This window comes from Labrus mixtus, chromosome 16, assembly GCF_963584025.1.
Source record: "Labrus mixtus chromosome 16, fLabMix1.1, whole genome shotgun sequence".
Lineage (NCBI taxonomy): Eukaryota > Metazoa > Chordata > Actinopteri > Labriformes > Labridae > Labrus > Labrus mixtus.
Genome location: NC_083627.1, coordinates 375,300 through 388,900, shown reverse-complemented (window position 1 = coordinate 388,900; position 13,601 = coordinate 375,300). Strand labels below are relative to the sequence as shown.

The following is a 13,601-nucleotide window of genomic DNA, read 5'->3' as shown; positions in this document are numbered from 1 at the left end:
GTTATAATTTATTATTACTCCCCTAGCCATCTTGGGGAACGTAACACCGACCTACAAAGCCTCTGCATGTTTCTAATAAGCATCCACAGCTGGCGCCTTACCTCTGAGGAGCTTGTTGACCACCTCAGTGACCTCTGGCAGGGATATAGGTGAGTCTTCCTCTGGACCTTGGAACTCTGCTTCCGAGCTCTGGGTTCAGGAGTTCCTCAAGAGTACCTTTCACTGACAAACAATATTCCCTACACCCCTACAGGTGTCTCCGTCTTTACCCATAAGGGTCCTAGTAGAACACTAGAGGGTCCTCCAGGACTGCACCCAGACTCCAAGTAGTCCTTGTACTCTGAACTGCTGTTAGGTGCATATGCACACACCACAGAGCCTTCCTCTCCTCAACCTGGAGTAGAGGATACATAAATCCTCCCCTTCATCAGAAACATGACTTTGATCTGCGTCGTCAACTGGACTCTCCTCTGCCGCTGCTTCACAGGTTAAGTCCAGTTAATCAAACTCTTCTCTTCAATGACCATCCGTCCCTCTGACATGAAGCCCACAGAACCAGACGGGAGGATCATGTTTGGATCAATAAATAAGCACAAGCTAGCCAAAGTCACATTAAGTTCACATTTATTGTTCCATGTTATCAGCACAGAGAAATGACAACTGATGAATTCTTAAACATTCAGAAATGAATCCATATAAACCAACACGTTGAATTAGAAGAACTATCCAAAGGTCCTGACATCTAAAAGACTAAATCACTTTTAACACTAACGGTGTAAGAGAGTGTTTTACAAATGTTATCTTTTGTTCTCACAACACAAGTTTCATCTCCTGTGAGAGTTTCTGTGTGCCTCCCTCATGAAGGTAACTCCAGCTGATTGTGAAACAACAACAAGAGCAGCAGAGTAGTTTCTCAACAGAATTACATCTCATCAAAGTCTTCAGATTTTAGATGATGTTCTCTAGTCTCCCTCCAATCATCTCCCTCAGGTTCAGAAGAGTCTTCAGTCTTGACCTCAGTCTGTGTTTGTACATGTCTCTCTGGATCTGAGTTCCTGACTTGTTCTGATCCTCCACAGTCCTCTCCATCAGCTCCTGTTTCTGCCTCTCTGTTTAGCTCAGTTTTGTTCTCATGAGTCTCTGAAGCAGGACAGCCAACACGAGTGTGTCTCTGTAACTGGAAAGGCCAAGAGAATCTTTGGTCACAAACGCTGCAGCTGAAGGGTTTCTCCCCTCTGTGATGAGCCATGTGGAGTGTCAGATGATACTTTAGTTGAAAGGATTTATCACATTCAGAGCAGCTGAATGGTTTCTCTCCTGTGTGAATTCTATTGTGTCTGGTCATATTGGCTTTATTGTTGAATCTTTTACCGCACACAGAGCAAGTGAACGGTTTCTCATCTGAATGTATTATCATGTGTCTGGTCAGAGATTTTTTACATGTGAACCTATTTCCACAGTCGGAGCAGCTGTAGCGTTTCTGTTCGAAGTGATTTTTAATGTGTTTGATCAAACACTGTTTCTTCTTGTATGTTTTACCACACTTAGAGCAGCTATATATCTGTATGATCTTATCTTCTATGTTTTCCACAGAGTTTAAACCTGACTCATGTTCTCTGCTCTCCTTCCAATCATCATGAAAGTCTTCAATCTCAGGTTCAGAAAAGTCTTCAATCTTGACCTCGATCTCTGAATGTAAATGTCTCTCTGGATCAGAGTTCCTGCCTCCTTCTAGTCCTTCCTCTTCCTCTCCATCAGCTCCTGTTTCTGCAACTCTTTTATCCTCAGTTTGGTTCTCATGATGCTCAGAGGAATTACCACCAACACACTTGTGTTTTTTTAACTGAAAGGTCCAAATGAATCTCTTGTCACAAACAGTGCAGCTGAAGGGTTTCTCCCCTCTGTGATGAGCCATGTGGAGTGTCAGATGAGACTTCTGGTGAAATGTCTTACCACATTCAGAGCAGCTAAAGGGTTTCTCTCCTGTATGAACTCTTCTATGTCTGGTCAGGTCTGCCTTATGTCTAAATCTTTTACTGCACTCAGAGCAGCTGAACGGTTTCTCTCCCGTGTGGGTTCTCATGTGTTCATTCAGATGTCCTATATTTTTGAATGTTTTACCACACTCAGAGCACTTATGTGTCTTTGATCTCTTATCTTTAATGTTTTCCACAGAGTTTGAACCTGACTGATGTTCTCTGGTCTCCTTTAAATCATCACTGTCATCAGTTTCATGTTCAGACAAGTCTTCAGTCTTGACCTCAATCTCTGGATCAGAGTTCCTGGCTCCCTCTTGTTCTTCCTCTCCATCAGCTCCTGTTTCTGCCTCTCTGTTTAGCTCAGTTTGGTTCTCTTGAGGCTCTGAAGCAGGACAGCCAACACACTTGTGTCTTTTTAACTGAGTACACCAAGAGAATCTTTGATCACAAACACTGCACTTAAAGAGTTTTTCTCCTGTATGAATTATCATGTGTCGGGTCATATTCGTTTTATCGTTAAATCCTTTACCGCACTCAGAGCAGCTGAATGGTTTCTCTCCTGAGTGAATTCTCATGTGTTTGGTCAAATTCGCTTTTCGGGCAAATGTTTTACTGCACAGAGAACAGCTGAAGGGTTTCTCTCCACTGTGTATTCTCATGTGGTCAGCTAGATTACCTTTCCTTTCAAATGTTTTACCACACTGATGACAGCTATTTGATTTCCTCTCAGTCTTCATTCTCTTATCTTTAATGTTTAGCACAGACTTTAAACCTGAATGATGTTCTCTGGTCTCTTTCCAATCATCACCACCTTCAGTCTCAGGGTCAGAAGAGTCTTCAATCCGGACCTCAATCTCTGGATATGAACCTCTCTCTGGATCTGAGTCCCTCTCTGGTTCTGCTCCTCCACAGTCCTCTCCATCAGCTCCTGTTTCCATCTCTTCAGTGTGTCTGTGATGAAGCTGTGAGGACTGAGGTCTCTCTTCATCATCTTCACTCTTCACAGAGACAGGAGTGAAGGGGAACTTGATATCAGCCTCGTCCAGTCCCTCCTGACTGCTCCACAGTTCCTCCTGTTCCTCTTTAATGTGCACAGTCTCAGAGTCCTCCTGGTCCAGACTGGAGCTCCCCTCCTGCTGCTCATGAGGATCTTCTTCACCCACCGACAGCTGCTGGACGTCTGAAATAAAGAAACAGATAAGGAAGCCATGAGTTTAAGAGAAAACAAAACGTTATTGACCTTTGACAGTTTCATGGGTCTGATGCAGAGAACGTCTGTCCAATTTTAACCTTGATGCTGGGTTGGTGAAATGGGTCTTGGACTTTTTAACTTGCAGGCCTGAGGCCCCTTCCAGGGACAATAAAGATCTGAACTGACCTGAATGTAATGCAGTTTTGTAAAAGGAAAAGGTTTGTGAGGTTTCAATTGTTCACCCCTCAGAGAGTCCCAGACCCCCGGTTAGAAACTAGTTTTGTAATATTTCTCTCTCAGATCTCCTGCACAGGGACCTCAGATGTCAATAAGCTTTATAGTTAACTCTCGCCAACTTGTTGAGCATGGCTCCTGTCAACTACACATTTTAACTTCAAGGAAAAATCTGTCACTCTGACCCCTAGTGTTTAAAATGTGTACTGCAGTCTAAATTCTAAACATCATAGAGAGCTGCCCCCCCCCCCCCCCCCTCCTCTCTAGAGTCCATGCTCACACAGGTCACCATGTGGTGGACTCTGAAGCTTCAGTGTTTATCCAGCTCTGCATGGGTCTGTAAACCTTTCTGTGTTCTAACCTCTCTCCATTTTTCAAAAGCATCTCCAATATTGATCCTAGTTTGAGCACGTTTCTGCTCGTGGAGCTTATTAGAAACATGCAGAGGCTTTTTAGGTCGGGTACAATCACTTCTATCTGAACCACTTCTCTTGCCCGCTTCCATTGCTGCAACACCTGTTGACCTGATAACTGGAGAGTGAGAGAGAGAGAGCGAGGCTCTAACAGAAGGCATGTCGCCCTGACTTGTTAACATGCACACTGAAATGTAGAAGGAGCCTAGTTTTGTGTGTTCTTGTCATCTGTTGTGATGTGTTTCAGTGTGAATGCGTTTTCCTTGAAAGTATTATGCTTAATAGAGTGTTTTTGTGTGTGTTGAAGTTCTTGTTTTGCTGAATTGAAGGGGACACTAGTTTCCAAGGGATGTTATGGGGACCTTCCAAGTACTTGTTTTGATGACATTAAGGGGACATTAGCTTGAATGGGACGTTCTGGGGACCTACAAACAATCTGGGGACTAATAGCTGATTTTTACTTGAATGAAGCTTAATAATGTTATCAGGACTTATTATTTAATAAGAAGGGGAAGAGGTGCGTACTAAAGTTTCAATCAGTCAATAAATGTAAATGAGGTAAACATATTGATCACTCTTCAACTTAGCAAGATGTTTCCAACATTCATGGATGGTTTCTAGTGTCTTTACACAAGTTTCGGGGACTAATTTGGATTGAAAAGGGACATAAATCACCAACATCCTCCACGCCCAGCCACTACCATCGGACCATGTCATCCATCACCGGTCACCCAGCCACCACCACAGACTGTGCCCGATCGGACTGTGTCATCCCTCAACCAGTGCCCAACGCCTAGCCTCCACCATCGGGCTGTGCCTAATCGGACTGTATCGTCCCCACAACCACCGCCGTCCTCATTCATGCACGACCTGCTCCGACCTCCACCTCAGCGGCAAGGAAGTGTGGACAACAGGAACAAGAGGAATACAAAGGAGAAATCCTTCCTGCATATTATCCAATCTGCTGTTTTATAAAGCGTCTCCAGATAACACTTGTTATAAATTAGCGCTATACAAATAATGATTGATTGGTTGATAAAGGCTACAGCGCTAAAGACGAGGGGGACAAGAGGAGGCGACGGAGAGAGAAAGAGAGAAGCACATTATTAGAGGAGCAATATGTAACTCTGACACCTAGTGTTTAAAATGGGTACTGCAGTCTAAATTTTAAACATCATAGAGAGCTGATTGGACCTTTAAGATGGCCAAACATGATAGGAATTGGGACGTCCAATATTACTATCTTTTTAAGGTTCCATCAATCTTCAATTCCTTCATTTGACTTTGTAACCTGAAATTTTGTTGTTCAAGAATTAATTCCTCAAAATGTGGAGGAGGCCTCATATCAGTCTCCAAATCACTGAAACTATCTGTGATCATATCGACGTGTTAGAAACCTTAAAGAGGTCTTTAGGTTGAGAAGATGTTCTTCTTCTTCTTCTTCTTCTTCTTCTTCGTGTGACTCTGAGATGTAGAGGACTAGAAACAACACGATGCTAAAGACTGTCATTACTCACAGGTAGCTCCAGTTGAACAGTTCATGTGTTATCACCGCTGATTGACTGTTCTGATGAAGCTCCATGAGACTCTTTATAACACCAGAGAAGAGTCACTGAAGAGTTTTAAAGTCCAGAAACAGTAAACAGCTGAGTGATCGGGAGCTAGCTGCGGCTAACACTGTGCTGTGTGTGGATGCTAACGCTAGCTAAAGGCTCAGCTGCTACATTTACAGGAAACTCAAACAAACCAACCTGCTCTGTGCCGCTTGGTTTCCGGTGTTAAAATCACATCCACATCTTTTCTTTGTCGGCCAGACATGCTAACCGCGCACGGAGTCCTCAACCAAAACAACTACAATCTACTTCCGGTGAACTTCTCCGGTTTCCGGCGGGTGGCACTCGGCCTTCGGGAGCTTCACCGCCACCTGCTGTGTCGGAGTGTGAAACGGAGTTACATTTTCTTTCCTGAGTACAGGACAAACTGGACTACTACATTCTTAAAGTTAGTACCCCGTCTTTAAACTTCCAGATGTCCTCCTTTCTATATATTATTATTTTAAAATGAGGACAGTCCACATTAATGAACATAAACATTTACCAGACTGTAGCCACAGGCGTATTTTCATCTGTAGTCCCTGTCTCTGGATTATTTCTAACATTTCATGTTCTGATTCCTGACAGACAGTGTTGATATGATCCTGTTTGTTTGATGTTGTATGGAGTCTTGTTGCTCCCCCAGAACGTCCTGAACCCAGAGACCCTCCAGAGGAAACTCATTTCAGCTGCGTTCATCATGATCTCATTCCTTCGGTACCCAAACTGCCAAGTGAAGGAATAATCTACACAACAAAATTCACAATTGATATACATTTTATTTTAAACAAATAAAGGAAAAAAAAACATAAATATAATTCCTCTAATCTAACAAAAGGGATATTTGTACCAAAATCTCCAAGAGATATTCTTGAGACATCATGGAGAGCATTGATTCGGAGTCAAACCCTTCACTTGAGTGACCTTCCGCGATGGCTGCTGCTCTGGCGTCCTGAAGCCGTTGAAGCCGTGGGTTAGCGTGGTGGCATCTGAGACTCACTGTCATGATCAAAGTAATGCGCTCTGACTTTCTTGTTCGTCATGGATGTGCGTCCTGCTGACTCTGTCTCCACCTCTGTGCGTCCTGCTGACTCTGTCTCCACCTCTGTGCGTCCTGCTGACTCTGTCTCCACCTCTGTGCGTCCTGCTGACTCTGTCTCCACCTCTGTGCAGCACGGCTGACGGCAGGTCCAGGTTGGAGCTGGTTGCTCCACGGAGAGCTCAAAGTGCATCAGCTGGGTGTTCCGACTTTGCTACGACTGACTTCATGACTTTAAGATCTGTAAAACCTACAGAGGAGCTTTTTGATGCCAGGAAAATCCCTCATTTCAGTTTCTACGTGAAACAGTTTCAGCTGCTGTCTCTTTAAGGCAGCAGCTCTCTGGTATGAGTGACCATGTGTCTGGTCATACTTTCTTTACCACACTCAGAGCAGCTGAAGGGTCTCTCTACTATGTGAATTTTCATGTGTCTGTTCAGACTAGACATTTTGTCAAATATTTTTCTGCATTCTGAGCAGCGTAATGGTTTCACTTGTGTGTGTTTCATCGTGTGTCTCACCAGACTAAAGTTACGGTTGAATCTTTTACCACACTCAGAGCAGCTGAAGAGTTTCTCTCCTGTGTGATTTCTCGTGTGTTTGGACAGATGAGCTTTCTTGGTAAATATTTTACCACACTCAGAGCAGCTGAACGATTTCTCTCTGCTATGAGTGATCAAATGTCTGCTCATATGTCCTTTGCTGTTGAATCTTTTACCACACTCAGAGCAGCTGAAGGGTTTCTCTCCCGTGTGAATAATCATGTGTTGGCTCAGATTATTTTTCCTTGGAAATCTTTTACCACACTCAGAGCAGCTGTGAGTCTTTTTTCTCTTAGCTTTAATCTTTTCCACAGAGTTTACACCTGAATGATGTTCTCTGGTCTCTTTCCAGTCATTACTGTCTTCAGTTTCTGGTTCAGAAGAGTCTTCAGTCTTGACCTCGATCTCTGGATAGAAACCTCTCTGTGGATCTGAGTCCCTCTCTGGTTCTGGTCCTCCACAGTCCTCTCCATCAGCTCCTGTTTCCATCTCTTCAGTGTGTCTGTGATGAAGCTGTGAGGACTGAGGTTTCTCTTCATCATCTTCACTCTTCACAGAGACAGGAGTGAAGGGGAACTTGATATCAGCCTCCTCCAGTCCCTCCTGACTGCTCCACAGTTCCTCCTGTTCCTCTTTAATGTGCACAGTCTCAGAGTCCTCCTGGTCCAGACTGGAGCTCCCCTCCTGCTGCTCATGAGGATCTTCTTCACCCACCGACAGCTGCTGGACGTCTGCAGGAAACACAGAAGACACAAAGACACAAAGACACATGGAGGGAAGCTGTGACTTTATGTTGATACAAATCTTTAATTGTGATATTGAATTTTGTGTTTTTTTTTCTAGATTCCCCCTAAATGTCACATTTATACAGCGGAGACGGTCCATCACGTTCTCTTTTGAATGTCAAATCTCTGCACCTTTAATAAAAGATCTCAGTCTCAGTGGGTGTCGTATGACACTGATAAGAAATGGAATAACAAATACAAACTACTACAACAAATACAAACTACCACAACAAATACAAACACCCTGTTTTTCTGTCTTAGTTGAGTTTTTTTGACACCCCTATGTGTTGTACATAGATGTGTACTTTGTGTGTCTTGTGTTGTGTTTGTCTTGAAACAATCAAAAAAAGAAAGAAAAAAAAACATATCTAATTAGTCACGTGGTGTGATCATCTCAGCTGATTAGAGATCTGTAGAGCTCAACAGGGACCGCCCACTTTTTCTCTGGTTCTGATTCCGGAAGTAAATTTCCACATTTAAATCCTCCCTTCATTTTTCACAAAATCCTTAAATCAAGAGATTCGCTTCTGTAACCATGACAACCAGCCACCCCAACACTCGTGACTAGATTACATTTAGCTCGGCACCAAAACGGCGTTAAAAACGGAAGAAAAGGTCAAAGGTACAAGACTCTGGTCAGGAGTCTAGGAACTACACATCCCACAATCCATTGCGAATGAGATCGTTTCTTCTTAAGAGTAACTGTAGTCGTTGTCATCGTGTTAATACAAGTGTTGTACTGTCTTGTAGTTTGTGTAAATATAAACTACATTCACTGCAGCATGACGAGCTTATTAACATATTTACTGTTATTCACTTCCGGTGCCACACTGTTCAGCCCTCGTTGTCTCGTTATTTGATTCTGACTCCATGTTGCCCCTCTGTGATCTCTCGATTTAATAAAGGTTGAATGAAAAGAAATTCAAAGTTTAGCTTTTGAGTGTAACCTTAAACAAGATGGCTACGAATGAATGACGTCATCATCAACAATAACATTGAATCTGTACTAAAATAAACTAACAAGATGCTCCATGAGAGTCATTATAAGACCAGAGAAGAAGAGCCAGTTAGCTAAAGGCTCAGCTCCCTGTAAACCAACCTGCTCTGTGCTGCTTGATTTCCGGTGTTAAAATCACATCCAGCTCTTGTGTTTGTCGGTGGAGCTCCTCTTCGTATCCACATGTTGCTGTTTGTCCTGACAGCTCTCTCAAATCTTTCACCTCCTGAAAGCCGGACATCTGACACACACACACACACACACACACACACACACACACACACACACACACACACACACACACACACACACACACACACACACACACACACACACACACACACACACACACACACACACACACACACACACACACACACACACACACACACACACACCATTACTCTGCTGCTACACACACACCACTACTGGAGTGGCGGGAAAAGCTTCTTCTTCTTCTTCTTCTTCTTTGGATTTTATTGGCAGCTGGCATCCAAAAAGTTGCACTACTGCCATCTGCTGGATTTAATTATTACTCACATTCCTAAATCCTCCTCAGCAAACCTGTTCTCAAGAGAGATTTAAACAAACATCTTCAGCCTCTCCCTCTCTCCCCTCACTCCAAAATACTTTTAAAATTTCTTCTCACTAGTCCCTCTCTCTCCATTTCTGACATCATGTTCTGTCTGTGTGTTAAAAACATTTAATAACTACATGTTCAACTGTTTCTGTACCTCACAAAGACCAGATGAATGTTTTCCAGTGATATGTAGAGTACTATTTAAATGACTGACTGATTCTTAACCTGGTCTTTACGTCCTCCTCTCTTCTGTTGCTCCCTCTGTATTTGACTTTATCTATTTCCCTCTGAATTGAGTATAAATGTCTTCCCTTTGTCTGATTGTTCTAATATTGTTGCCATTCCTGTTTAATTTTACTCCATGTGACTCGTTTCCCCTCTGACTTAGATCATTTGATGTTAATATCAATCCTCTCTTTCTTTACAGCTTCCTTTGCCAACCTGTCCACCTTTTCATTTCCTGCTATACCTGAATGTGCTGGAACCCACATGAACATCACATCTGTCCCCTGTTTAACCACCTGGGAATGTGTAAATATGATTTCATATAATAAATCTTGACGACTGTGAGATGATCCTGATTGAATACTGTATAAAGCGCTGACTGAATCACTGCATATCAGCACTTTCCTTCCTTTCATTTGCTCAACACATTTTAATGCAACTAAAATGGCGTACAACTCTACTGCTTCTTCTTACCTTTTGAAATGGCGGTTCTTCTTCTATGTTTCGGCAGATTAGACGCCTCTTCGGCGTGTTGCTGCCCTCTACTGCCGTGCAGAGATTCCAACAGTTTCTTCATCTTATTCCAGATTTGACAGAGGGTGCATAGTGAGCCAGCCTTGGAATAACAAACTATTCTCTGATAGGATTTGATCATCCTTTTTCTCACTCATTATGTCTGTGACCTCATAACCACATTACCCTAAAACTTCAAATACAAGCCCATTCCAATTTAAAGCCCCTTTTACGCACCCGGTGTCGCTGCATGCTTTGACAAATAAAATCAGCTGACAGTTTGAGGCCCCGATGCATAAATAGTAAATGGACATGAGCTTGAGCTATATTTGTTTTCTCGTCTTGTGACTACTCAAAATGCTTTTACACCGCAGGCCACACCTACACATTCACACGCTGATGGTAGAGGCCGCTGTGTAAAGAGTCCGTCAGTATTAACTCATCCATTCACACACTGATGGTAGAGGCTGCTGAGTAAAGAGTCCATCAGTATTAACTCATCCATTCACACACATTCACACACTGATGGTAGAGGCTGCTGAGTAAAGAGTCCATCAGTATTAACTCATCCATTCACACACTGATGGTAGAGGCTGCTGAGTAAAGAGTCCATCAGTATTAACTCATCCATTCATACACATTCACACACTGATGGTAGAGGCTGCTGAGTAAAGAGTCCATCAGTATTAACTCATCCATTCACACACTGATGGTAGAGGCTGCTGAGGGGAAACGTGTATTTATTGATCTGCACACAGAATCAAGCAAACGATCAAAACACAAAAACTGAAATGAGGTCAGAGGGACTCGGTCGAGATGCTGGAGCTCCAACAGCCTCGCAGAATGGGACAGTCCATCTTTACCTGTTCAGATCTGCACACGCATGACGGCCCGCACGGCAGCCACACTCTACACATCTGTCGACTCTTCTGACCGTCTTCTGATTCACATTTGAAGATGAACTGAACTCTCCTGATCAGAAGACTCCAACAGAAACGTTCCTGCTGCATCAGAACGATTCCCCACGTCCAAACACGTCCATCAAGATCCACGGGGCTGATCTAGATCTGACAGCCCTGACCCCGGTTCCTCCTCTGTATTCTCCTGTAATCATTCATCTTTAGGATTCTTTGTGTGTAAGTAAGATAGCTCAAAATGGAGACAGCAATCCGATCTTTGATTTGGCCAATCAGGAGTTTCCATTCACTGCAGCTGGCCTGTAATAACCAATGACAGCCAGCCGATGTTTCTACACCCAGCAGCCAATGAGCTTCTGAAGACGTGGACATGCTGCTTGAGGAGGATTAAAAGTACGAGTGCTTTTCAGACCTGCATTCAACATATTAATGAGTTGATATTTAAACCAAGAGAGGCTGAGAATGATCCTCGTTTTCATGAGCAGGTGTTGAAAAGGTGATGAGGTAATGACGTGGCGTTCTGAAAGAAGCGGAGGAATCCCAACGACCTCTCCACATTTATAACATGCAGCATGTCAGGAGCAGCGCTTAGACTAGTGAAGGATGTAAACTCACATTGGACCGATAGCTGGACGGTACTTGGTTTAGTCGTTGACTAAGTGAAGGCGGCGTGATGAAGCAGATGGGGGACGTTGAGGGTCAATGGTTAAACTCCTGAAGGTTGCACTGCAGTGACTTGAAGAGTCGCAAAGGAGATGTGGTCATAAAGTCAAGAGAATCCATTGTAGTGATCGGGGCCTCACTTATTACTTATTACTGCCAGATTTGACATGTATCGGCACCTGGGAAACGGCGCGCAGGTGAATAAAGTATTTTGTGCCTTTCTTTTAGAGTCGCCCCTCCAAATGAATGTGAGGGGAAACATTAAAATTCATTATTTGTTCCTGTAAACCTGACTGATGTTCATCTCTGTGTTTAGTCTCACAGTCAGAGGAGTCTCTACTTTCAGTCTCTGGATGTCATTGTCTCTCTTCGTCTTAGATCCTGTCTTCTTCTGGTTCTCCACAAACATTTCCATCACTTCCTGTTTCTGGTCTCTGACACCCTGAAGCCTGACGGCCAGCACACTTGTGTTTTTTTAACTGAAAGGGCCAAGAGAAGGTTTTGTCACAGTCAGTGCAGCTGAAGGGTTTCTCCCCTCGGTTATGAGCTATGTGAACTTTCAGATGAGACTTTTGTTGAAATGATTTTCCACATTCCGAGCAGCTGAAGAGTTTCTCTCCCGTGTGAATTCTCATGTGTTTGGACAGATTAGCTTTGTCGTTAAATCTTTTACCACACTCAGAGCAGCTGAACGGTTTCTCCCTTGTATGAATGACCATGTGTCTGGTCATACTTTCTTTATGGTTAAACTTTTTACCACACTCAGAGCAGCTGAATGGTTTCTCTCTGCTATGAGTGATCAAATGTCTGCTCAGATGTCCCTTGTTGTTGAAGCTTTTACCACACTCAGAGCAGCAGAACGGTTTCTCTCCCGTGTGAATCATCATGTGTTGGCTCAGATTCCTTTTCCTTATGAATGTTTTCCCACACTCAGAGCAGGTGTGAGTCTTTTTTCTCTGAGCTTTAATCTTTTCCACAGAGTTTACACCTGAATGATGTTCTCTGGTCTCTTTCCAATCATCACTGTCTTCAGTTTCAGGTTCAGAGGAGTCTTCAGTCTTGACCTCGATCTCTGGATAGAAACCTCTCTCTGGATCTGAGTTCCTCTCTGGTTCTGGTCCTCCACAGTCCTCTCCATCAGCTCCTGTTTCCATCTCTTCAGTGTGTCTGTGATGAAGCTGTGAGGACTGAGGTCTCTCTTCATCATCTTCACTCTTCACAGAGACAGGAGTGAAGGGGAACTTGATATCAGCCTCCTCCAGTCCCTCCTGACTGCTCCACAGTTCCTCCTGTTCCTCTTTAATGTGCACAGTCTCAGAGTCCTCCTGGTCCAGACTGGAGCTCCCCTCCTGCTGCTCATGAGGATCTTCTTCACCCACCGACAGCTGCTGGACGTCTGCAGGAAACACTGACACAAAGACACAAAGACACATGGAGGGAAGCTGTGACTTTATGTTGATACAAATCTTTAATTGTGATATTGAATTTTGTGTTTTTTTTCTAGATTCCCCCTAAATGTCACATTTATACAGCGGAGACGGTCCATCACGTTCTCTTTTGAATGTCAAATCTCTGCACCTTTAATAAAAGATCTCAGTGATTCTGGGTGAGTGGTAACATTTCTCTCCAACGTGTACTCTCTCTGAAACAAACCGGCATGCCAGCCATGGAGGAGCTCTCATTGGCTATAACAGCCTAGGAACAGTGAACCTTAAGGCCCTTATTGGTCAAATGAGGTGTCAACATGTGCTCAGGTGGTCTAGTGGTTAGTGTGTGTGCCTCATGTACACATAGGGTTGCCACCCGTCCCGTAAAATACGGAATTGTCCCGTATTTAACACTTTGATATTGCGTTCCGTTTTGAATCAGTACAGGACGCGGTTTGTCCCGTATTTCCAAGATACCTTGAACTCAGCATAATTCCGCCCGC

General features: G+C 43.6%; 3 protein-coding genes across 3 annotated transcripts in view; all 3 read right to left on the bottom strand.

The window, feature by feature from the left end:
• Positions 1-609: 609 nt before the first annotated feature.
• On the bottom strand, positions 610-3,202 carry LOC132991068 (zinc finger protein 665-like). Its single transcript, XM_061059655.1, has one exon. The coding sequence runs from the start codon at positions 2,915-2,917 to the stop codon at positions 923-925; it is 1,995 nt and encodes a 664-aa protein (XP_060915638.1). The 5' UTR covers positions 2,918-3,202; the 3' UTR covers positions 610-922.
• Positions 3,203-6,384: 3,182 nt separating this feature from the next.
• On the bottom strand, positions 6,385-7,962 carry LOC132991482 (zinc finger protein 418-like). The gene is made up of 2 exons (XM_061060269.1): positions 7,015-7,962; positions 6,385-6,611 (listed from the first exon to the last, which is right to left on the bottom strand). The coding sequence occupies exons 1-2, from the start codon at positions 7,874-7,876 to the stop codon at positions 6,385-6,387; spliced, it is 1,089 nt and encodes a 362-aa protein (XP_060916252.1). The 5' UTR covers positions 7,877-7,962.
• A 2,852-nt stretch (positions 7,963-10,814) lies between these two features.
• The window catches only part of LOC132991096 (oocyte zinc finger protein XlCOF20-like), a 33,488-nt gene continuing 30,701 nt past the window's right edge, over positions 10,815-13,601 (bottom strand). Inside the window, exon 2 of the mRNA XM_061059711.1 lies at positions 10,815-13,079. Within this exon, the coding sequence (XP_060915694.1) occupies positions 12,046-13,079 (1,034 nt within the window). The 3' untranslated portion in view covers positions 10,815-12,045. The remainder of the gene's footprint in view (positions 13,080-13,601) is intronic.

Bases quoted from the DNA above. Each gene is read 5' to 3' on its own strand.
- LOC132991068 (XM_061059655.1), bottom strand. From the start codon at position 2,917: ATGGAAACAGGAGCTGATGGAGAGGACTGTGGAGGAGCAGAACCAGAG.
- LOC132991482 (XM_061060269.1), bottom strand. From the start codon at position 7,876: ATGGACCGTCTCCGCTGTATAAATGTGACATTTAGGGGGAATCTAGAA. The intron at 6,612-7,014 runs GCTGCTCTGAGT...TGGAGCAACCAG, and splicing joins CACAGGAGAGAAACTCTTCA to CTCCAACCTGGACCTGCCGT.